This window comes from Mustela nigripes, chromosome 8, assembly GCF_022355385.1.
Source record: "Mustela nigripes isolate SB6536 chromosome 8, MUSNIG.SB6536, whole genome shotgun sequence".
In the NCBI taxonomy this organism is placed as follows: Eukaryota; Metazoa; Chordata; class Mammalia; order Carnivora; family Mustelidae; genus Mustela; species Mustela nigripes.
Window position 1 is genome coordinate 64,231,171 of NC_081564.1, and position 25,729 is coordinate 64,256,899.

Genomic DNA, 25,729 nt, shown 5'->3' on the forward strand with positions numbered 1-25,729 from the left:
GCCACAAAATCGCCAAGCTTCACTTTCTGAGATGGCTGTGCTGGGCCTTCCCCAGAGCTCAGCTGTGGAACTGGCGCCAAAGAGCGCAGCCCTAAGCACTCTCCGCGGACAGCGCTAACAGGGCACCGCCCGATCCACGGACTGTCCTGTTCTACGCCACCGGGGACCTGCAGGAATGAAAGCACCTCTCGGGTCTCAGGGACATCAAGTGAAGAGGAAATGTAAAAGAACTGGTGGCTGAATAAATCAACTGAACTATGAAGAGCTAAGATGAGATGATGATGCGTTTTTTAAAAATGGAAATTTAAGAACCACAAAACAACAAAAATACCGGGCGCTATGTAAGTGACGCTGCTGGGGCTGTTTTTATAACTACTGTTTGTACTGCTAAGACTCACACACACATTGGCAATTTTTCTGAGTCATGTTGGGTCTTCACATGACTATGACACATCACTGGTTGTTAGGATGCACTTCCAACTCCTACAGCATTATCCCCTTATGCACCTGCTTAAAGAAACTAATGGCTTGAGTACCAATTACGCTTTGCTTTAATAGGACATTTAACGATATGGAAGCCTGATGATACGGTCCTAGAAAAAAATGCAAACCCACAGACACCAAGACTGAGCACAACAGTCATTAAACTATGTACTTATACAACAATGTTAAAGAGGTCCAGGGGTGACAGCCATATGACAGTCAACATCTTTCCCTGGCTTTATAATCGGTCCTACAAATGTCTTCCAGTCACCTCCTCCCGCAGTGAAATGATTTCCATGAAAGGCTGCTTCCCGCAAGCACCCCAGACCACCCAGGACGCAGACACGGCCCACTGTGCACCCATGGCAGCCATGCCTGACAGTCACAGCGAGCGGGCTGCTCCCGGGGAGCCAGGCTGTGATGCGGGGAGCGAGAGCTCACTTTGAAGAAGGCCTCCATGAGCATCTGGTCAGGGTGCAGGTCCCTCCACGGGAGTCTCCGGTAGGCACTGTGGAAGGCGTACAGAATGAACTCCGGCATTCTGGGCGCTGTACACGCTTCGCAGTAGTGCATCAGGTGTAACCGAAGGGCTCCGTCATCACCTGGCAGCAGCTTATCTATAATGCAAACGGAAAAAACAGCTGAAGACCTTTCAGGTTATCTTTAAAAACAAACACAAAACAAAAATGTGAACTAAAAATCTAAAACCCAAGGTTCTCAATAATGACCAAATTTCAAAAATTTTCATGTGTCAGGAAAAAAAAAAACACAAAAACACTGAAGATAATTTAATAGTAAAGACCAGTACTGCAATTACTTACTTGGGGACGGGAATGAAAAGCTGGTAGGTGGAAGACAGCAGGGGCGATCAGCTTTTCTTTAAAACTTCTAGCTATATGGCTTTTTAACTCCAATACACTTGCACAACCCCAACCACCCCAGGCATCCCTCCAGGCCGCTGCCCTCAGCAAATACTCACTCCCCAGCATGGAGGCTTATTCATTCGGCCCCTTGGAGGATTCCAATATCGCTCAAAACGAAATATTGCACGTGACTAAAATATGACCCATAGTGCAGTACAACCAGACGATTAACTGTCAATCAGCTAAGTTATTCTACAGTGACACTCCTCTACGACATGGATCACTAGGGATTATCGCCACAAGTATTAACTATCTCAGTGCCCCCAAGAGTGAATGCCAATGTAATCTAAAACAAAACTTTTCAGCTGTTCTGGTTCTACACATGGGGATGAATGTAGTCAAAGAAGAGAGAGCCAGCCTCCCACAACAACAGAAACCTGATGGTGGTTCTTAGTAGTGGCTTTTGAGAAATGACCAAGGATCATCAACCCATGGTACCAATTCATTTACCATTTCCAACATCCCTGTGCCTTTGATTCACAGTCCTTACTTATACTACAGCATGAAACAGTAACACGTTTTTAACCTTTTAAGACAAGGTAAGGGTAACATTTATTTAAATATGAATAAAAGATGGTTTTGTTTAAATCCAAATATAGATATGTAGGTAAGTGTCTAAAAGGCAGATGTCTCTTAGGACAAGACTTAGCCTAGACACACATAAGTTCTATGAGATCAGATAAATTCATTTTTCTTTTTGATTCTTCATTTTCTCATGAATAAAAGGAGAGCGCTGAATCAGAAGATCTCAGTAAAAGGCTACAATACTTCTTCCTGCTTTGCATAGTTCTGTTTCCTCACCTTGAACTCAGCTACCAATTCCTGATGTTAGCCATGAACCCTCCTGTTCCCTCCTCTCACTTTCCCATGTGCTTTCTCTCTCTCTCTCAAAAAAATACTAGATGAGGTACATCTAGACAACAGACCACTGGTCAGCACTAAAAGGAATGAGCTATCAAACCATAAAAAGACTTGGAGGAACTTAAATGCATATTAATAAGTGAAAGAAGCCAGTATGAAAAAGCTACAAAATATATGATTCCAAGTATTTAACATTCAAGAAAATCTGAAAGTATGGAGACAAGAAAAAAAAATTCAGTGCTCACCTAGAATTAGTGGGGAGAGAGGGGCGAGTAGGCAGAACAGAGAAGATCGTTGGGGGCATGAAACTACCCCGCAGGATACCATAATGGCAGATATGTGCATTACACAGCTGTCAAAGTCCACAGAATGTACAACACCAGGAGTGAACAGTAACGTAGACCATGAGCTTTGGGCGACATGAGGTGTCCGTGCAGGCTCACTGGGTGCAGCAAGCACACCGCTCTGGTGGTGGACACTGACAGGAAGCGGGGGGGTTATGTGTGTTTGGTGAGGGGGCAGGTAATATGGGCACTCCATGTACTTTCTGCTCAATTCTACTGTAAACTTAAATCTGTTCTATACACGCATGTTAGTTGCTTTTCCAGGACTGAATGCCACGTTGTTAGGTCGGTGACTACGTGCCACACAGACATGGGGCAGCCACAGAGGCACACTAGTCAGGAGGTGCCCAGCAGGCCAGGGGTCCTTCAGAACACACTGCAGTGCCTATGGGGAGCCCAAGGCTGGGCACAGAGCTGGCCACTTCTGCCTAGCGTGGGAACGTTTGGTGCGGCATCCCTGCCTGGCAGTCGCGACTGCTGGTCGCCCCTTGGACGGAGCCGCATCTGCTGCCCTTCCTTCCCACTCGCCTCTCACAGGAGTCACACCTGGATGGGGGTCGGACGCGCTCCTTGCCCACTCCCACCCCTCTCCCTCTGATCTGCACAGCCACCGTCCCAAACAGGTCTCTGGAACTGTGGTTCCATCACAGTGTCAAACCCACAAGGACTCAAACCGCAGAGCTGTGCTATGAAGATTCAGAGGCCGGAGAGAAACACATGCAGATAAACGCACGTGCAGAAGACCATAAAGGCCCTGAGGCTTCGTGTGGTAGTGGAATCAGGATGAGCAAGGGCAGCGAGGGGAGGGCGAAGGACATTCGCGAAACAGTGCTTCAAGCAGGATGGCTGGAGTGGAAGGCTTCCAGGAAGAGACCATCACAGAATGCTTACACTGGGCCAGACATATCGGAATGCTGGCCTGAAACATGACACTTTAAAAAGTTTGGAAATAGGAATATATAGGATATAAACACATTTCATGACAATTAATCTAGTCAACAGCCAGGAACAGAAAGTGGAGACAGAAAAAAACAGGGCAGTTGCAAGAATCTTGGAGGAGGGTGTGGACAAATGTCTTTATGAAGCTCCCAATACAAAACATGTAGATATCTAGATAAAATCTGAGATCACACAGCTGGGTACGCTCGGTGGAAGAAAACAGGGCCAGAAGCAGGGACCAGAAGCAAAGACAGACCGGGAAACCCGGGTACTGAACAGACATCGAAGCCTCGGCTTCCCGTGGACTGTGCTTCCGTGGGGTTCTAACAGCACGAAGAGTCACCCAGGGACACTGCCCTCCGTGAAAGAGCAGATAAATAAAAAAAAAGGGACCTTCTCTGCCTTCACCCCTTGACTCAGAGTCGAGGTGGGGGGACAAGCTGACTATCATCACTGAGGCCGACTACAAGTGAGTCTGGGGTCTGTTTACAACACGACCGTGAGAGACCACAAAGGAAGGGCCACAAATGCAGATCCCCTCTGCAGGACACACCCTTAGCCTGGTCTCGACAGAATGCCCACAGAGAGAATCTCTCTAAATGTGTGCTCACAGTACAAAACTTTAAATCCATGAGGAAACAAACCCCCCAGTTTGAGTCTGAAGGAACACCTAACTGCAGCGTAAGCCATCCCCAACAGGAGCTTGAGATCATTATTACTGCACACAGATCATAAAGGAAAGTATGTTTAAAGATTTCAAAGAAATACAAATTAGAATTGTAAACAAAAGTTATATAAGATGCTATGAAAAAGGAGCAGGAGGGGTGCCTGGGTGCTCAGTGGGTTAAAGCCTCTGCTTTCGGCTCAAGTCATGATGTCAGGGTCCTGGGATCGAGCCCCGCATCGGGCTATCTGCTCGGCGGTGAGCCTGCTTCCCTCTCTCTCTCTCTGTCTCTCTGCCTACTTGTGATCTTTGTCAAGTAAATAAATAAAATCTTTAAAAAAAAAAAAAAAAAGGAGCAGGATAGGTTTGAAAAACAAACAAACATGACTTCTAGAGATCAAAATAAAAAATTCAGTTGTTTTTGTTTTTGTATTTTTTTTTTTAAATATTTTATTTATCTATTCGACAGAGGGAGAGAGAGATCTTACAAGTAGGCAGAAAGGCAGGCAGAGAGAGGGGGAAACAGGTTCCCCGCTGAGCAGAGAGCCCAATGTGGAGCTCGATCCCAGGACCCTGAGATCATGACCTGAGCCAAAGACAGAGGCTTAACCCACTGAGCCACCCAGGTGCCTCTGTATTTGTTTTTAAAGCAGGTTAGACACCGCTGGAGGGATTAAATAAACTGCAGAGGAGTCCTCAAGAATTCACCCAAAATGAAGCACAGAAAGAAAAAAACGAAAAAGAAGTTAGAGTTACAGAAGGCAGAATGAGGCTCAGCAAGAGGGCAGAGGGTATGCGAAGAGAACGGCTGCCCGCGGTCCAAGGCTGATGCAGCTCAGAGCTACCTTACAAACAGTAAGAGGTTACAAACGTCACACTGACCTTCTCTGATCAAAGAAGACTGCTTCCCAACTAAAACAAAATTAAACAAAGTAGGAAAAGTAGAGGCAAAAGAAAAACCAAATGATTTAGGGAAAAAGTGATAACTAAGCAGAGACACAACAAAACATCTTCCTACCTTTAAAACTCTCGTGCAAGGAGTTGATACAGTCAGTGAACAAGTGCACGATGCTCAAGGCCACCACAGCGTCACTCTCCAGCCAGGGGTAATGTCGTTGGCTGCTTTCAATAAAAGAAGCACAGGCTTAGAAAGGAAAGCACCATGATTAAATCACTCTGGATCCCAGGGTCTAGGAACTGCCTCAGTCCTACAGAACACTGTATATTATGGAGCCCCAAGACACACTCAGACCACTTGAACTGCTGTGAATTGTAGCTCATAATATCAACCACACAATTTTATTTAATTTCCTTCTAAACCTTTATTCCAAAGCAATTAAGTTCCAGAAGGGTGTTGTCTACATAGATTAACACCCTTCTATACCCAATTTACACACTTGTGCATCTCGGTTACATTTCAAATGCCTCAGGCGTGTGCCGCTAAGTTGCCTCAACAATTCTGTCTACCTAAAACATGGAAAAAAAGAAAAAAAAAATCCATGTAACAGAAAGATGGCCACAAATGGACAGGAGATAACCAAAGAAAAAAACTCTTAATATGATCATTTTAGTTTCTGAATTGGGTCCAGAAACCTCAATAGCAAAAGAAATCCTATTAATTCTTCCTGAAAATAAACAGCACATTCTGCCTTACTGCCAGCAGTCTGGGAGCCAGTGTGGAATCCTAAAGCTTGCAGATTAAGGATAGTCCGCTAGCAAAAACAAAGATCCAGAAACTTTTCTATTTTCCTCAACGAGCTCTTGGAGCAACATGGGTTAATACAAAGATCTTGACAGAGACGTCAGGTGCCCTGAGCTCTGTTCCCAGTTCTGGCCCTCAACCACTGGTGGAACTAAGAACAAGCCACTCATATTTTCTGAGTCTCAGCAACAGATTGATATTTGTGAGAACACCTTAAATACTGTGATATCTAGCACTGCTGTAATTTTAACAATCTCCTGACAAGTTCACCTAGCTTTCTTTGCATGCTTTTAGGGGAAAGAAGACTAAGAAGGTAACTCCCCACATGCAAATAGTTCTCCACCTCTCTTTTAAATCCTCATAACATCATGTTTTCATTTAATCGCTGAGCTCATGTGAAAGGGGCTCATTCCTCCCAGTAATTCAAAAGCCGATTTAGTCCCCAAAAATAAATAACTGAGGTAGTGGGTAAAATCCAGTTAGTCTCATATTTTACAGTAGTATATTATCAAAATCTAATTCAGGAGATTAACATCTGTTTTTCTGAAATTAAGCACCAAAATTTATTCAACATCTTTTTGTAGAAAACTGGAAATGAGTATCTATTTTGCTTCCAAGGTAACAGATCTGATCAACCAGACTAATAATTCCAGAAGCAGAAAATGACTTAAGTTTCCTTTTAAGGAAGCATTTTCTAAATTTAATATGGCCCTACATAAAAAAATGAAATCCATGAATGCATCCCTTTTGCCAAATACCATCAGAACTTTAACTCTGTAAATTTAAAAGGAATATCTGAAAAATGATTTACCTTTCATTGTCCTCTAAAACCAAGATCCACGGCTTAAAAAGCTGGATGATAACTGAATGTAGGGACTGCAGCACTAAAAAGAAAGCAAAATTTTTAGAGACAGGAAACAAGCTCATCCTTCATCAATATCATTAATAATGCTAAAAAACATCTACTTGTGATCTGTATACTCACAGACCTATATTGATAAACAACACATTTCATGTAACTAAGTAAGCTTGTGTTTTCATTTGCTGCAATGGAATTTCTTGAAGATTTTTTTTTTTTAAGATTATTTATTTATTTATTTACTTGACAGACAGAGAGAGAGACAGCTAGAGAGGGAACAAAAGCAGGGGAAGCAGGAGAGGGAGAAGCAGGCTCCCCGCTGAGCAGGGTGCCCAATGCGGGGCTCGATCCCAGGACCCCAGAATCATGACCAGAGCCGAAGGCAGATGCCTAACTGACTGAGCCACCCAGGTGCCCCTCGAAGAATTTTTACTACAACACAGTGTCATGGATAATCTTACACCGTACATTTTTTTAAAAGATAAATGTTTAAATATTCAGAACCCTTTTCCCAATGAGAACAACAGGAAGAAAGAGCCAGAAACTGAAACCTATCTCCGTGTTCCATGCCCTATGAAGGAGGGGCAGAGACAAGCTGCAGCAAGCACACAGTGTGCGAGTGAACACAGGTATGACACTTAGAAGGGGTCACACCTACGCTATATATTTCCTATTTCTTCTTCATGACACTCAAATATCTAGTTTTATTGCTAAGATTTAAATCTCTTTATGTGTCTAATCAAGTCTCTTATAATGGAAGGTCAGAGCACCTTGCTCCGTGGGGCATAAAGACATATTACCTGTTTTGCTGCTGGCAGATGGGTCCTGAGCCAGGCGGGCCATTTCGCAGTCAAGAAGCCGTTTTACAAGATAGCCCAACAGCGTCTTCATATCAGCCATGTAAGGACTCCATTTTGAGAACAAACCAAAGCTTTTAAAGTCCAGGGTGGATAACCGAAGCTTATAAAAAAAATTTGAAAGCCACTGTATAGTCTCTGTTACCTGGAAGAGAATGACAGGTCAAAGAGTCCTTACTGAAGGTCTACTTTCAGCAGAGTACTAGACTATGATGAAGGGCTCGGACTTTGTAACAGAGCTGTGAAGTTGTTTGCATAGGAAAAGTAAATCAGCAGATTTCAAACTCTTTCTAGAGCAGAGGAATCATTCTTCCCAATACACTGTCAGGTGGACCACATAATGTGGATGAAACCAAGGGCTCTGTGGGACGCTGCATGAAAACCTGACCGAAGGAGCCAGGGGCATGGGGCTAAGTATCGGGTGGGTAAGCTGAGGAGGACAGGTACACCCAGAGGGTGGGTCTGGGCTGCTCTTGAACGGATGAGCAAGACGGGCTCTGAGGGGTGAGAGAAAGGCAAGGGGTGCATGGGAGGAAGCAAGCGACTGACAAAAACACAGGGCTCTTAAAGATAATGCACGGAACTGCAGCTTTTTAGATAAAAATTGCGAATGTGTTCCAACTGTTTAAAAAACAGAGATCAAATGAAACAGAAAAGGAATGCAGAGATATAAACTACAGACACCAATGCTACACACCTGCTTGTCAGACAAGAGAACATCCTGAGAGCTTTGAAGCACCGAGCTCTCTGCAGAGGCTGCCCCCTGCTGGCAGTTTGGGGCACAGCAGCCCAGGGCTCTCAGAGTGGCTTTCCAACACTCAGGGCTCAGCAGCTGCTCCGCAGAGCCTTTTGGGGCAGGGACAGAAGACAGTAGGTTAGCATCCTTCACAAACTAATTTTTTCAACTTGAATCAAATAACATGTGTACTTTACAAAGGAATGAAAATTAAATAAAAATCCAAAACAAATTCACAAAGACCTAGGGTGAAGAGACTGCAGTCAAGAGAACCTATGAAAAGAACTGTCCACCTGGACACTTGACCTTCCTGGTTCCTAGTAACCGTGCTGGGAGTGAGCACAGCCAGAGTCATCTGGGCTGGAATCCAGGGGGATGAGTGGGAATCCCACCTACCAGCCCCTGACTGCGGGCCAGTCAAGGTACCTTTCCTGGCTGAAGCTGTGAAAGAAACAGCAGTAACAGGACAAGGGAGACTGGACTGCAGAATTCAAGTGCAGAGTCTAGGCTCTCTTCTCATGCCTGCCCCTGAAACTCCACTCACACGAGGGGCAAAACCTAGAGCAACAAAGAGCCAGCGTGCTAAGCAGACACTACCGCCAGCCCTCGGCTCCTGGTCAATCACACATCCCAGAGGCCTCCACTAATACCTTCTCCAGCCCTTTCCACCCAGAGCTCGCATGATCACACAGGATAACAGAGGCTGGAAGGACGAGATCTGAGGGGAGACTGGATGAGGCAGCTGCAGTCTGCCGAGTGGGAGACGTCTAAGAACAATGAAGAGTCTGTGCTGAAGGGCTACTGCGGTCCAGCTCTCACAGAGGACACAGCCCTGGAATCACGTTATAGGTAGGGGAGTCGTGCACGCCTAGAACACTGAAGCGAAGCCGAGAAAACAAGAGGCTAGTTCATGAAGAATGAAGAGAAGAGACAAGCAAAGGGACAGAGCCCCAAGAACACCAACATGGCGGCCAGGGAAGGAAGGGAAACCAGGAGGCTAGAGGTCACGGAATCAGCCAGTGATTGTACTGTTACTCGTAAGCCTTTAACTGAATTACTTTCCTGGTAAATATAAATTTGCTGTTAAACGCAAGTCAGTGGCTGCTATACACACTGCTTACAATCTCTTAAAAAAGGCTTCAGGGAAAAAAACCATGATATATACCTGATCAAGTTCTGAAGATTTAAGAGCAAAAATTAGTTATGTCAGCATGCATCAGAATTGTACAAATACATCTCCCGACCACACTCTCCACCCACCCTGCAACTTGCCTCCACAAAAACAATGAAAGCCTGAAGTGCTCTGAAAACGAAAGCACCCATTTCAGTATTCTTCAGGTAGTTCAATATATAAAATCATTAACTTATTCACTAAATGGTTTCTATTGAGTAACACAAAAACATGGCATAAAGCAAAACTTAGTTTTCCATTACATCTATAAACTGTACCAAGTTCACATAAAAAAAAGTAAATGCTATGGCATTCTTCAAATTTCAATAAAATTCTTGCCTAGTGAAATTCCCAAAACAAAAAAGCTAACAACCTTTCACTCCTCTTCTAATCTCCAGTACCCCAGTGGAAAATTGCAGGGCAAGGGGGGAAAATAAATAGCGGGATATAGAAAATTGAACACTGCTCTTTCCCTTGGTGAATATAAATACAGGCTACTATTACATACAGATAAAGTACACTTGCAAAAAAAAAAAAAGGAGTCAAAAAATTAAGGGGGAGGAAAAAATAAACTTTATCCACTATTTGGATTTACAGAGAAACCACCTGGCACAGCAAACATACTGCAAAGGAGCAATTTCCTTCTCTTACCAAATCTGTAGCTGACAGAGTAAGCAGGCCCACTCCTACCCCAGCCCAGCTCAGGACAGCTGCAAAGTCAAGGGAAAGAGGTGGGTGCATGACTGTGGACCAGGGACCATCTGAACATTTAGGACAATAACTGACCTCTTCTACAGACAGCAGCACCCTTTCGGGCACTGTTCGTCAAGAACTTTAGGTAAAAATGAGTGATTCTAAATTCCCACATACCTGTCTTATTTTTACATTTTTGGATGACAACCGTAGAATGGTAAATGTCATATTAAATATTCACTGCAATCTAATCAGTACAATTAAAAGATACTTACTTTGCATCAGCAGCCTGAGAATGTCACTGTACTGGTCAGGGAACTGGTAGAGAAGAAGGTAAGTCCAGTGCTTACAGAAAAGATTAAATGGCATCAAAATATCTTCATCTGGTTCAAGGCCCCAGGCAGTAAGTGCCAAATGAATGGACTCCAGAAGCCTGGTACGATCAGACAGAGGAGGTTTAGTGGCGTTTAACCATTGCTTAAGATCGAACTAAAAAGAAAAAGAAACAAGAAGCAATTTTACTGACACCGAAAAATTAACCAAAGTAGAGAAAACTATGTGCAAATTTAGTTTAAGAGTCAAACATCACCTAACATTTAGCTTTGTATAAAGAATGAAACTAGGGGCACCTGGGTGGCTCGGTGGGTTAAGCCTCTGCCTTCAGCTCAGGTCATGATTTCAGGGTCCTGGGATCAAGCCCCACATTGGGCTCTCCGCTCAGCAGAGAGACTGCTTCCCCCCCCCCCCCCTCTGCCTACTTGTGATCTCTGTCTGTCAAATAAATAAATAAAATCGCTTAAAAAAAAAAAAAAAAGACTGAAACTAAAAGGTATATACAAGTACTTAAAGGAGTCTACGCAGGCCAATAATTACAGGTGTCAGTAAGCTGCCACCTCCACGGACCCTCTGGGATTTCAGGGGCAGAGTATTCTCAGCTCCGCATGCTTTTTTGCAATGTAAGAATGTTTGGTTAAGTTTTCCCTGCAAGGCAAGAATCAGAACTCTGTAGTCCTGACCCATTGGTCACAGGGGCAGAAATAAGCAGCCACTTTATGGGTCTGTCTCCATCTGATACAATCACATTTCTGAGTCTGCGGCAGTAATCTATCTCAGTTAATAAAACTTCAGGGTGTTATCGATCACCTCCCAGAATTTCCAACTATAAAATAAAATCTTCTCCCCACTACCGACTGAGAGCAGTCTCTGGGCCCTAAAAAACGCCTAGGTTTTATGATTTATAGATGTCAGAGAAATACAATTGAAGGCACAATCACTAAGGCTCTGCAATTCTCAAGTGGTTAAGTAAATTCATTGCCTGGGCCTGGGTTAGTATTTTACTTGGAATGAGGACAAAGGCAATTTGCTTCTATCTGGCTTATTCCAAATATGAGAGACTTTGATATATGACATCTCATTTATCAAACACATTTCCAGCATAAATTCAGGATATATTCAAAAGAAGGATGCACTAAATTACTGTTATGAATATTTCAAGGCTGTACTGTTTCTAAAGAGGGCTTGAGAGCGAAGTCCTTTTTCCACCATGTGGAGTGAGACTGCCCTATACAACACAGCCACTGCCCCCACAAGATGGGGATGAGGCTGCTTGAAGATGATACAAAATGTGGAAAGGGTCTACCAGGAAAAGGAACTCCAAGGAGACCCTTCATTTCTATGGAGTGGGAAATAACACTAGAGCCTACATTTCCATGGTAGCATCAGGACGGAATCACAACTCACCTTGGTCAGCAGCATGAAAATCACATCACTGTTGTCCTCACTTAGAAACTTCACCACTTTCTCATAGAGCTGAATGAACTCTGTGGGCGCAGCGTTGGGAGTGAAGAAAGGAGACAGCAGAGAGCACAGCCTTCTGTTCTTCAGAATGGTCTCCAGTACTTTCCTGCATTCTGACCTAGTGCCACTGATAAACACCTTGAAAGAAATAGAAAGGGAAAATGTCATCAGATTCTGCACTGCTGCCCCCCTCCAAATTTTTATTTAAGCAACCAAGCTTTAAGGGCTAATATAAAAGGCAAACAGAACTTTTTCTAAATGAAAATGTGAAACAATCAAAAAAATCTAAAATCAACACAGATAACCTAACACTTCCAGTGATGCTGATATTAAAAACTCTGGATTATCCGTGAACTTGATTTGGATAAGCCACAGAGAATTTTTAAAAGATTAAAATATTAGGATAAGATTAGGATAATTTGAATCCAGAAATTTGCAAGTACCTACCATGATTACTAAGCATCCCAAGTGACTCTGCATTTTGTCAAGAAAACAAAACCTCTATGTTACAGGTTTTACTGAGACGTGCTTTTAATACTTTTAAAAAGCTAACTTTAATAATTAAAGCTAACTTTAATAATCAAGATAACTTCACCTTGTTTTAACTTGGTTCTACTATTCTAAGTACTGGATATAAGTTTTTAAATAATTTCAGGGTCAAGTATACTGGGTGTGGTACATAAACAATGAATTTTGGAACATGAAAATAAAAATAAAATTAAGATGTTTAAAAAAAGGTTTTGATAAGCTGGATCATAGGCAGAAATAATAAAAAGCAAGACAGAGATCTGAATATATAAAAATTTTAACCTCCATAAGGCAAAAAGGACGATAAAATTAAAGGAAAATGACAAAGTAGAAAAACCAATTCAGAACACATTGCAGATACTAGAATGATAGAGGAGCTCTTTCAAAGCAATCAAAAACAGAAATTCTACAACATAAAATATGCAAAGGACAATAACCAGAAAATCACAAAAAATAATTAAATGGCCAATACACATATGGAAAATCATGCAAGTGAACAAGTGCTTAAAAAAAATGTAACTTAAAATAATAACAAAGTTCACTTCCCCTATTAGATTAGAAAGACTTAAAAAGAATAATCCTTCCTCACACTGGTTACGGTTTGGAGAACACTAAATTCAAACCCTATTGTGACAGTGGCGACAGGTAAAAACTTCCCAGGAGGGCACTGTCACAATCTGCATCAAACACTAGTCTCTTTGACATAGTGACCATACTTCTAGGAAATCATCCTAGAAAAAAAAGTCCCAACAGTTCACAGAGATATGTAAGAATATTTATCTCAGACGGGGCACCTGGGTGGCTCAGTGGGTTAAAGCCTCTGCCATTGGCTCAGGTCATGATCCCACGGTTCTGGGATCGAGTCCAACATCCATCGGGCTCTCTGTTCAGCAAGGAGCCTGCTTCCCTTCCTCTCTCTCTGACTGCCTCTCTGCCTGCTTGTGATCTCTGACAAATAAATAAATAAAATATTTTTTTAAAAAAAGAATATTTCTCTCATGCTCACTGCAGCAAAACAGACTACCTGAATAGCCAGCCAGAGGGCTCGGGCTCAACATATCACAATGTATGGGTACCAGGGAACACCATGTATTAAACACCATGAGATCAGTCTGTATTTATTAACATACAATAGTATCTAAAAGCTGTGCTTGAATGAAAAACAGGTTACAAAACAGCAGTTGCCCATTTCTGGGTATATATGTCTAACTCCATCTATTTAGTTATATGCAGGAATGTGGTACCATTTCTACACAGGTACATCACATACACTAACATGCAGACATATACAAGACAAACTATAATAGAATGTTAGTTAGGTAACAGGTATCTTCAGGAGGTTAGAATTCTGAGAAATTTTTCTTCTTTATAGTTTTTATACTGTCTGCATATCTTATGATAAGCACACATCAATTTTAAAGTCAGGAAGAAAACTTTAAAAGTCCATCTTAATATCTGCTCTGCATCACCTCCTTATAAGTATCCAGTAAGTACTCATTCCATTGCAACTTGGTGAGAGTACCTGGTTACTGTTTACACATTTTCCATCAAGTGGCTTTCCTTTCCTCAAGGACATATTTCATAAATATGCATGGATACATTGCTCTCGCCTTTTTAAATATCCATGTATTTAACAGTAAGTCAAATAAGTAAACAAATAAACGGGGACTGAGAACAGCAACCAGGAGGCAGCAAGGGGGGAGGTGCAGCGAACACAGACTGCTGTGGCAGAAGACCTGGGATCCAGGCTCAGCCCCAGCACTGACCCGCTATATTCTTTACACAAGTCATTTCATCTACTGGAGACCAGTTTTCTCATCTCTAAAATGAGAATGGCATCGATCAGATAGTCACTGTGAGGATGGACTAGAGAGCGTTTTATAAACAATAAAGAGATTCATCATGTTATGGTTAACAACTCCAAAAGTGTATGAAAGTCTGATGTCTCCCCAGAGACTTTCCAATATGAATAACTTTGTATCTCTTGTTTGAGAAGCAAAAAATCTATACCAACAATTTTAATCACATCTTGAGAAGTTAACAGTTTAAAGGGCTTCTGACTTACGAAAGAGTCCGACTCCGTGAGGTAAGCCTGAAGTCAACCGTGACGGTAACCAATGAGGCCGCTACAGGAACACAATGTACGTGAATATGGCTAAAAACACACAGAGACCTTACCTGGCCCAAGATCTCAATGCATGATGTAAAGAACTGCCTTGTGGGAGGATGACGCTGAGTTTCATCACTGACATAATCCACAACCGTAAAGAAGAGGCTAATGCCAACCTTCTGCACCCCGGGGGTAGGCTGCAACTTGTAGGCATTCACTAAGGCCCTACAGGAAAATGTAGGTGAGACATTGGTCTACAGGAGGACAATCCAGACTCACAAGTGTTTCTCTGGTACCCTACGTTTCTCGGCCAATATTCTCTCTCTCTCTTTTTTTTTTTTTTTAAGATTTTATTTATTTGACAGACAGAGATCACAAGCAGGCAGAGAGGCAGGCAGAGAGAGGAAGGGAAGCAGGCTCCCCCGCCAAGCAGAGAGCCCGATGTGGGGCTCGATCCCAGGACCCTGAGATCATGACCTGAGCCAAAGGCAGAGGCTTAACCCGCTGAGCCACCCAGGCGCCCCTCGGGCAATATTCTTAAAGAGTCCTTCAGAGCTCCATACAAATGTCACTTTAAAAATATTCCATGAGGGGAACACCTGGGTGGCTCAGTCAGTTAAATGTCTGCCTTCAGCTCAGGTCATGATCTCAGGGTCCTGGGGATTGAGTCCCATCGGGTTCCTTGCTAAGCAGGGAGCCTGCTTCTCCCTCTGCCTGCTGTTCCCCCTGCTTGTGCTCTTTCTCTGATAAATAAAGAAATAAAATCTTAAAAAAAAATTATTCCATAGGGTGGGGGCGCCTGGGTGGCTTAGTCACTTAAGCATCTGCCTTCAACTCAGGTCATGATCTGGGGGTCCTGGAATGGACCCTGCTCAGCAAGGAGCCTGCTTCTCCTTCTGCCCCTCCCTCCACTCATGAGCACACACACTCTCTCTCTCTCAAATAAATAAATAAAATCTTTAAAATATTCCACAGGGTATCTTCCAACTTGGCCCAACACTTACTTTTTAAAAATTTTTTACTTTTTATTAACATATAATGTATTATCAGCCCCAGTGGTAGAGGTCTGTGAATCACCAGGTTTACACACTTCATAGCACTCACCGTAGCATATACCCTCCCCAACGTCCATAACCCAATCAACACTTATTTTTAATATACAGAAATGATTTTATGTCCTCCTGGAGGAGTGGGGATCAGCTGTATTTTTTTTTTTTTTATTTAAGATTTTATTTATTTATTTGACAGAGACAGAGAGCACAAGCAAGGGGAGCAGCAGAGGGAGAGGGAGAGCAGACTCTCCACCAGGCAGGGAGCCCCATGTGGGACTCGACCTCAGGACGCCAGAACCATGACCTGAACCAAATGCAGAGGCTTAACCATCTGAGCCATCCAGGTGCCCCAGGGATCAGCTGTATTAACATTCTTACCCTTATCAAAATTATACTTTTATATTTTATATGTAATTCATATAAATTATTCTTTCATTTTGTATATTCCTTACATAATAAATTAATATATTATTTTTTCACTCTGTATATTCCTTACATAATACATATTTTTAAAAACAAGAATCCTGATTTCTCTAAATTTTAAAATCCAAAACACTGAAAAAGATTTCTGTATAGAGTTAAGACCCTAGAATAAGGATACCTCTTCTAAGTCTCATACTCTTTTGAGCTCCTTTGCTAGTAAAACAAACTCCTTGTTCGCCTCATCTCCTTCTTCACAGGTCCCCCAATCCAACCTACAAAAGGGACTCAATGCTCTCCTCTGTACCACCACCCCAGTCTTCTGGGGGATTAGTTGCTGGTTCTAGAATGTGCAGTTACCTTAAAGTCAAAGGCAGAGTCAACCCCTCTCCCAAGTCATGCCCTGGTGGCTTTAAGAAGAGGACATTGAATGTAAGCCAGAGGCTCCAAGAGAAAAACCATAATAGCTAAATGCAAGAGAACAACTACACCTGAGAGCCCCATTTCCCCTGAGCAAATCCACTTCAAACTGTGCTCGGTAACTGGAGTTGACAACGATGACTTTCTGGGTAAATGTAACTTTAATCTAAAACTTAACTCCATGTCTGAATTTCAATATGCTGTCATCTCATAATTCAGGGGTCAGTAAACTTATTGCATGGAGCACCAGACGGTAAATATTTTTATGTTTTATGGGCCATCAATTTTCACAACTATTCAATTCTGCCATCACAGCATAAAGCCATATACATGAAGTAAATAAATGGGCATGGTTGTGTTCCAATAAAACTTTATTTATAAATTGAGGTGGCAGGCCAGATTTGGTCCAACAGCCACTGTTTGCTGATCCCTGTACTAATTTAAATAGTGGGTGCCTGGGGGTATGGTAGTGGGTAGGATTACTATCAATAATAACAAAACAGAATTTTAAATAATAATGCCTTCAAAACTTACGTAATCAAGTTTTCTGCATGGACTGCAGCTTCCACAACATGAAGTGATGGTGGTTTAGCAGCTTCGGCTTGCAACTGCTTCACTTCTTTTCGCAAAACATGAAGATGCTGGCTTATTGCTTCATTCTTATGCATACCTTCAAACTAAGAAAAATTTAAATGGTCAACAGTCTTTTTGGTTCCTATTATGTTTCTAGAACAAATACTACAAATATATTGAGTATTACAACTAATATAACTCAAAATTCTCAGATGAATGAAACATGGGTCGGGGGAAAAAACCAAAAATGTCAAAAAACTATTTAAGGGGTGCCTGGGTGGGCTCAGTGGGTTAAAGCCTCTGCCTTTGGTTCGGGTCATGATGGCAGTGTCCTGGGATTGAGCCCCACATCAGGCTCTCTGCTTGGCAGGGAGCCGGCTTCCCCCTCTCTCTCTCTGCCTGCCTCTCTGCCTACTTGTGATCTCTGTCTGTCAAATAAATAAATAAAATCTTTAAAAAAAAAAAAAGAAAAACTATTTAAGAACCTCAGTTTTTCATGAAGAATCAAACCTGACTCAGTTTATCACTGATTCAGTCTTTTGTAGGATATGTTCTCTGTCACTTATGTTTGGACTCCCCAGCTCTCAACAAAAACAGACTTATGTCTTCAACCGCTGAGGTTTCCCTTGAAGCACAAGACACCCCTCCTCTGTCAAGCACCTTCCCCAGAGCCTTGACTCCTCTCCGTTCTCCCCACCCAACATCACACACAGTTCAACTCAAAACACTAAAGCTGCACATCTCATGTGCAGACCATAACACAGATGCTGTTGATAAAAACACTTGCCATTCTGAAAGAAAAAAAGCACATACAATTGTATTTATTTATTTTTTAAAATTTTATGCATTTGACAGAGAGAGAGAGAAAGCAAAAGCAGGCAGAGCAAGAGGGAGAAGTAGGCTCTCCGCTGAGCAGAGAGCCGGACCTAGGGCTTGATCCCAGAGTCCAGGGATCATGACCTGAGCCGAAGGCAGCTGCTTAAATGACTGAGCCACCCAGGCATCGCAAGATATACAATTATTAAACAAACAACAAAATAAGATAAAATACAGGAAGTGCACACATCAGCTGGATGCCTACAAAAGAGTAGTTGACTGATTCAGTGATCCCTGAAAGCTCATCTCTAATAAAATTTTTACTCGTTCTCAGTAAAGATGTGACAAAGGAGAATTTACTGAGCTTAAAACAAAAAACAAAAAACCCCTACCCAAATCTATTTCAATTTAAAACATTAGTCTTTATTTAAGATTACATCTTTCCTATCTGAGGGGATTGCTAATATCCCTTTACTCTAATTAACTGATGGTGACCTATGTGATAACTGCTTTGTTCATACATTCTAATGTCCTTTACTGGATATGAATAGATGCACACAAAGATAGAACTAAGGTGGCAACTGTGGAGGACTGGAGGACAAAGAGACAGCAAAGAGAAGCCCAGCCTGGGAGGGGGGTCAGAGATGGACAGCACACAGCAGTCTGTCCAGGGAACAGGGGGTCCCATCCTGGGGGAGTCCTTTGAAGCAGGCTAGGGAATCTGGACTTATCCTGCAGGCACAGGAGAGAATGCTGAAGAGATGAGAACATTCAGAAGGCAGGAATGTTACACCCTGCATTCTCCTCACATGCTTCCCCAGTAGTGAGCAACACGGCTGGCTGGCCCAGAGAGAAGGCAGCCAAACAGGGTGGAAAGGAAAAGAATCTAAGGGGAGGAAGGAAGACAGTGAAGATGAAGGAAGTGGAAAGACAATGGATAAGAGAGAAGAACAGAGGTTCCCAGAATGGGAAATACAGACACGAGACCAAGTAACAAGAGCTTCAGAACTGCTACCCCAAGCTGTGGAAACTACCAGTGCCCAAGAGAAAGGAAAAGCAACATTCTCACCAAAAACACCTCAAAATGATCATTATTTCCCAGTCTACTTGTTTTTGTTCATTGTTCCCAACTCTATGGAGAGTTTTCTTTGCTCACTATGACGGAAGAGGGGCTGAGGGCCTGGCAGCTCACAATCACCAGAAGTTGCGGACAACACAACAAAGCCGCGTGCTGGGAGTCCCTCCGCCTGAGTCACTGTGAGGAGACAAAGCGATGTAAAAGCTGGACAAAGCAAGCAAGTTGGTACAATACTGTGAAGCCTTCAGTGGGTCTTTTCCATCTTTCATTTCTAGAACTGACCAAATTTTTCACATGATAATAAATCAATCCTGGGTCCAGCAAACATGCCCCACAATGCCACAGTACAACAAAAGGAACCCTATTAGAATATCATAAATCACCCCATTTCCTCAGGGAATATCAGGCTACTATTGGGTGAGACAACTGCAAAAGCAGCACGTCTCACTTCCCATAAAATATATTTGGCTTTTGTATATCCCAAACAAGCTATACATAGTTCAAACATTTGCAGATGGCTGGAAATTTCCAGGGCTTTCCTCTCACAGAAAAATTCTATGAAGCAATAAAATATTTTTATGATATAATTTGAAACCTTTATAAATGAGCCATTTAAAATATACTTATGCATTTTAATCTAAAATTTATATTTAAAATAAAAAGTCATTCCCCTGAAGTTGATTTTTAAAATGGATCCAATCCATGAATTCTTTAATCACTGAAAGAGAAGGTGATCCTATCACACCAACTCAGAGAGAGAAAATGGTACACCTGTTAATTTAAATGAGACTTGATGATGATCAGCTTACTGAAAATGATACAGCTAGTCCTAAAATTGGAGCAGAAAAAGCTAAAAGCAAATGGCTTCATCTTCCAATACTGAGTGGGAGAAAGCATGGGTCTTGAATTTAAATAGATGTGGGCTTAAATTTCAATTAAGCCACTTACTAGCTGTGTGACTTCAACAAGTCTTTGAGACTCTCTGAACCTGTTTCCTCACCCCCATTTTGTGAAGATTAAGTGAGGTAATGTAAGCAGTCATCAGCATGTTACCTGGAACATGAGAGTGCCCAAGCAAGTGGTATGAGAGGATCTCGGCAAATGGTAAGAAGTACTCTGAACAAAGCCAGGAGATAATGTAGTGTACTGAAGTATGACCATCCTTACCACTTCCCAAGAATGAACGGCCAGGAGAATTTGTATTAGAATAAAAAGTGAAACAATGTGGTGGTAAAGTTGAGATTTTTTTATGGAAAGCATTAAGTTGGCCAACTGAGCCAAAAATTGGCCTAAGGTAAACACAATCAAAGAGTGACTGCTAATTTCTAGTACGAACAAGTTCCAACTACCAGCCAAATAATATCTACAAAATTCTCGAGGGTAGTTAAAATCAGGGAGCTCACTTGTGAAGTGTATAAATCTGTAGCTGTTTGTTCCTTCAAACACCACAGTTCCACGGCATGTCTGTGTGAGCCGCTGACAACAGAAACACAAGTAAGACAAGGTCCTGGCCCTCACAGAACTCAGAATCTAGTCACAGTGACAGAGGTAATCATAATGCAAACAACTTGTAACTCAACCTAATGAAAGATCTGCTGCGAGTTTTCAACAGACAAATACAGGGCCACGAAAGGGCACCTATTATGTGCCAGGAGCCATGCTAGATGGTACAGGAACACAGATGACTAAGGATAGGAACTCTACTCCTGAGGAGTTCACAGACGGGGAGGAAAGACAACAGGTGACAACAGCATTTATGCAAGAGCTGCTATGAGAGGACAGAATTCCTCAATCTGACTAGAGGGGCTAGGCCTCAAGGAGGGGCTAGGCCTCAAGGAGGGGCTAGGCCTCAAGAGGTACCGACTGATCCAAGAATGGAAGGATGAAGGGAAGGAGCTCACAAATGGGTGTGGGACAACAAGTAACAGCACATGCCTAAGAGAGAAGGTAGGAACATGCATGTCATGTTTAGAGAATGGAAAAAGCCTGAGTGGCTAGAAAATGTTTAGGGATCAGGAAAGGGTAAATGATGCCACTAGAAACTGATCAAGAACAGATTATGGGCAGGGGGAGGGGTGTCCTAAGAGTCCTATTCCTCTTAGATACTGGAGAGCCAATGCTGGATGGTAGCCTGCAAATGTGATAAGATTGTGTTTAAAAGGATGAACAGTGGCAGAATGGAAAACAGACTGGACAGGGTGAGAGTCTATAGACAGGAAGCCTTACGTAATGATTCAGGGGAGAAGCTATGTGGGGCTACCTGGGGACAACAGGAACAAAGAGAAAGAAACAAATGTAAAATCATTTCAGAAGCAGAACCAGTAGGACTTGGAAAGTAGCTAGATGGGAAGTATGAGGGTGGGGCGATGATACTGAAGCCTAGGTCCCCATTTCCTGTTACAGGAAAAACAGGGTTTGAAGGGTAAAAGTGGGATTAGTTTGGGACCTGTTGAGTTGAAGGTATCCATGGACATTCACAGAATGTTATATAGGCAAGTGGAAATCTATGTCTGGAACTCAGAGAATTCTGACTAGAAAAGCAGAATGGGAGTCATCAATATTTGGCTTAACCCTTTGGTGGTCATGGATTACTGGGGATCTACTGAAGTTATGAACTCTCCAGAAAAAAAATTTCCATATACTTTCAGGGGCTTCACTGACCCACTAGAGACCATTCACACACTCATCCTAGATTAGGAACTCCCAGTACAAACAGGAGGCAAAAGCAGCTAATGTCACAATGACAAAGAGGATCAGGGGAAGCGTCACGTGCAACCGGCAAACTAAGGGTTAAGCTGATAAAGAGGAAATGCCGGAGAGAAACTGCAAAGTGGCTAGTGATCTGGAGTGACCAGAAGACATTTCCTGACATTCAGCATCGCCAGATCCCAGAATAATGTTCAACAGGATCAAAACTACTGGATATAGCCATGAATACAGAGGAGGTACAGATACAGAGGAGCTACAATTCTACGTATAACAATAACAACCTACCTTCTGTACAGCAAGTGCTCTCCCACGGGCAGTTCTGTGATGAGTCTGAAGCAGTCAGAACTCACCTTCCCTACCCCAACATCCATAACCAAAATCATGCATTTGTGCAAGAGACAGCTTTAGACTCCAGCACAATCTCTGACCAAAACTCAGAGCAAATCTGACTGACTTGCAGTGATTCAGTAATGCCCTAACTTCATGACAGCTAGAGTTGCAACTTTCTTCTACCTAGCTCACAGCTATCAATGAGTAGCCAAACAAATTTATTATCTTCAATTCCAGGAAGTATCAACCAACCTAGGCTATCCTAGAAATACAGAAACTGCCATATAATTTTCTAAAGAAATCTTACTTAAATAAGACTACAAAAGCTGCTCACTATCCTCACATTTTTTTTTAAGATTTTAAAGTTTATTCATTTTTTTAAAAAAGATTTTATTTATTTATTTGAGGGAGAATGAGTGAGAGAGAGCATGAGAGAGGAGAAGGTCAGAGGGAGAAGCAGATTCTCCAAGGAGCTGGGAGCCGGATGTGGGACTCAATCCTGGAAGTCCGGGATCATGACCTGAGCCGAAGGCAGTTGCTCAACCAACCAGCCACCCAGGCACCCTTAAGTTTATTTTTTTAATTTTTTAAGATTTTTTAAGATTATTTATTTGACAGAAAGGGACACAGCGAGACAGGAAACACAAGCAGGGGGAGTTAGAGAGGGAGAAGCCCCACACCCAGCTCCCTGATCTGTGGAAAAGGCTTTCCACAGATCAGGGAGCTGGGTGTGGGGCTCAATCCCAGGACTCTGGGATCATGACCACAGCGAAGGCAGACACTTAACGACTGAGCCACCCAAGCAGATCCGCATTACCAGCAAAATAATGGCTGAAGCAGTTACTGTACTGTGTCAATACTGATACTTCTAGGAGCCATCCATGGGGATTCCCAAGTTTCTAGGTCTTCCCAAATGGAACCGAAAGGCATTGCACTGGGCAAACTAGTAAGGCCAGCAGAAAATCAGGCATGCTTTAAGAAAACTTGGGTATTTCTAATGAGATTATGACCACAAAACACATCTATTTTTTTAAATTCTTTAGACTTCTATAAAATTTCCTTTTCTCCCCTCCCTGTCCCTTTTTTTCCCCTTCCTTTCTTCACACAATATTAGCATCTACAAATTTTTCTTTTGAAAAAAAGCAGAAGTATTTTTAGTTGTCTATAAAATAAAATCTAAGCCACATTCATTTAATTCTTCTTCTCATAAAGCATCTACTTCCCAATTTCCCTCTAATCAAAATCACTCTGAAGGAATTTTAGCAAAGGTACACCTTTCTATTTCGGAATCAACAAAGCAAAAATTTGTAAAGAAATTTCAATTCAAGGACTCAGATAAATCACGACTATTTCTGAAAAGGAAAAGCGCCAAGTCACTGGCAGGCTGGGAGTTAGAGCTCCCCAGCTGGCCTGGTGGTATTTTCCACCGCAAGACCCTAAGAGTTAACAGGTCAGGCAAAGGGATCTGTTCTTTGGCCGGAGCAACAAATATTCACAACTCTTCACAGAGCTGGGGAAACATTTTTGTACTCACTTCACCCAGTCACTTACAAAAATGCATCCTAGGAGATTTCCCCTCTCTGCACAGAATTAACTGCCTGGCCAAGAGATATAATTCCAAAATATGGAGAAATACCATATTTGTGAAGGCACAGATTGGAAGACACCCTTTTTAATTAGAACTGTATACATTTCAGCTTTTCTCACACCAACTCAAACTCCATCCGAAATTGACAGACTTGTCTTCCAGCTCTATCACTTCGGCAAATGATCTTCTTAAATGCTCCTACCTAGTCTTACTAAAGTATTAGTAACTGGGAAAAATTACACTGAAAAAAAAATTAACTTTATAAACCAGCTGGCCAAAGACATTACTCAGTGTTTAGAAGTCTCTCATCTCAGATCAGATCTCTGAACTTTAGATGCTACGAAGCTGTTATTTTATCAGAAACAAATTTTGAAGGTAATGAAAAATACAAGTATAAAAGTGACTTCAGAAAAGACATTTTAGAGAAAACAGGCTCCCAAGGACACTGATGAGGAATACATTAGAACTGCTCAAATGTGGATTAGCACAAAAAGAAATTCTGAAAGACAATCAAGAGATAGTAAAATAAATTGTCCCTAATTTCTAAAAGTTAACAAAAGAAGAGCTACATTTGTGCAAATGTAGTCAGGCAATAGGCAACCTATCTCCAAGCATTCCTTTCCCGGCTCTGGCGACCCTGAAGTCCCTTGGAGAAGGACCCGGGTGCAGTGGGTCAGGAGCTCACGCTCTGCACCCACACTGCCCCAGCCTTCCTGCTTCTGCCACTCGGCGGCTGTTGTCATTTCGGGTGTGTGACTTAACTACTCTGTGCCTTTATTTCCTGAAGATAACAGTAATACCCAAAGACCAAACTTGAGTTGGTTTTTCCAACTCAAGAAGCTGACTCTAAGAGGTGGTCGAACCCTCATCTTAAAGCTGCGCATCTTCCTCTGCCTGCTGGCAAGCTCCACCCCTGACCTGCTTTCCACAAGGCCCTCTTCATTGGTCTTCAGCGGCTCCCCACTGGCCAGAGCACATAGCAGGAGCCCCCAAGTGATCCTCTTTTTCGATGCAAATCTCAGCCTTTCCAATGTGAATTCCCACCACCGCAGGCAGAAACCACTTAAAGTAGACTGACCTAGCCAGCTCCCCCTAAAGGAGTCCAGAGGACTCCGTTCCCACATTCCTTCCCAGTGACCCCAAATCGTCAGCATCACAGTCTTCTAGGGGTCAGCGTGAGCCCCTCTCTCACAAAGATCTTCTCAGTAGTTCTGCTTTTCTATGAATTTCTGCCTTGCAGGACACATCAGCACTTACAGACATACACGGTTAGCTCCTTGTGGGAGCTAATCACTCCCTCCAAAACTATTAAATGTTTTGGGACATGAATCATGTGCTGTGAACTTCCTGCTGTCTCTCTCAACAACATACTATATTAGGGACTCAAATGAAAACTTCTGTGAATCATGAAGAAGCTTCAGCAATCTCACCTGGACTGTGACAACGGCTGCTCCTTGGCACTTCTTACCACCACTGCCTCTACACTCCAAATGCAGGGTAGTCTGTTCTTCTCTATTAATGTACTGTTTCGGCATTGTGTCCAACAGCTCACTATCCAGGGCAACCTGCTGAGATTCTCGAAGAGCTGCAGTTCTGGAAAACATCATCAGGAGGTAGACGAAAGGCTTAGGAAAGGCTTCGTGGTAAGTGATAAAGGCTTCTGGTTACCCCCGGCCTACACTAGAAAGCAAGACCTAGCATTCTACAGGAAAAAAAGACCAAAGGTGTGTGTAAACCCTCTCTTTTCCTTAATAAGAAAGTTAAGAGATGAAGGGCAAGTGGGACGACTTTTTAGCCAGGAACAAACCTTCAATTAGAATCTGTATTACATTAACGACGTTTTTTACACAGACCCTTAAAGACACAAGAGCAAATGAGACTCTCATCCTGATTAAAGCAGTCCTTAAAAAAAAAAAAAAAAAAAAAAAAAAAAAGCCTTTATTTATTCATTTGACAGACAGAGACACAGTGAGAGAGAGAACACAAGCAGGGGCAGTGGAAAAGGGAGAAGCAGGCTTCCTGCCAAGCAGGGAACCCGATGCGGGGCTCGAGCCCAGGACCCTGGATCATGACCTG

General features: G+C 42.5%; 1 protein-coding gene across 2 annotated transcripts in view; it reads right to left on the reverse strand.

Annotated features, from left to right (window-relative positions):
- The window catches only part of EPG5 (ectopic P-granules 5 autophagy tethering factor), a 105,012-nt gene that overhangs the window by 19,873 nt on the left and 59,410 nt on the right, over nt 1-25,729 (reverse strand). For both annotated transcript variants that reach the window (XM_059409581.1, XM_059409582.1), the window contains 10 exons: nt 25,084-25,246; nt 17,094-17,236; nt 14,736-14,892; nt 11,973-12,167; nt 10,508-10,721; nt 8,330-8,478; nt 7,576-7,777; nt 6,728-6,800; nt 5,233-5,336; nt 925-1,100 (listed from right to left, as the gene is read on the reverse strand). In XM_059409581.1, the coding sequence (XP_059265564.1) occupies nt 925-1,100; nt 5,233-5,336; nt 6,728-6,800; nt 7,576-7,777; nt 8,330-8,478; nt 10,508-10,721; nt 11,973-12,167; nt 14,736-14,892; nt 17,094-17,236; nt 25,084-25,246 (1,576 nt within the window). The remainder of the gene's footprint in view (nt 1-924; nt 1,101-5,232; nt 5,337-6,727; nt 6,801-7,575; nt 7,778-8,329; nt 8,479-10,507; nt 10,722-11,972; nt 12,168-14,735; nt 14,893-17,093; nt 17,237-25,083; nt 25,247-25,729) is intronic.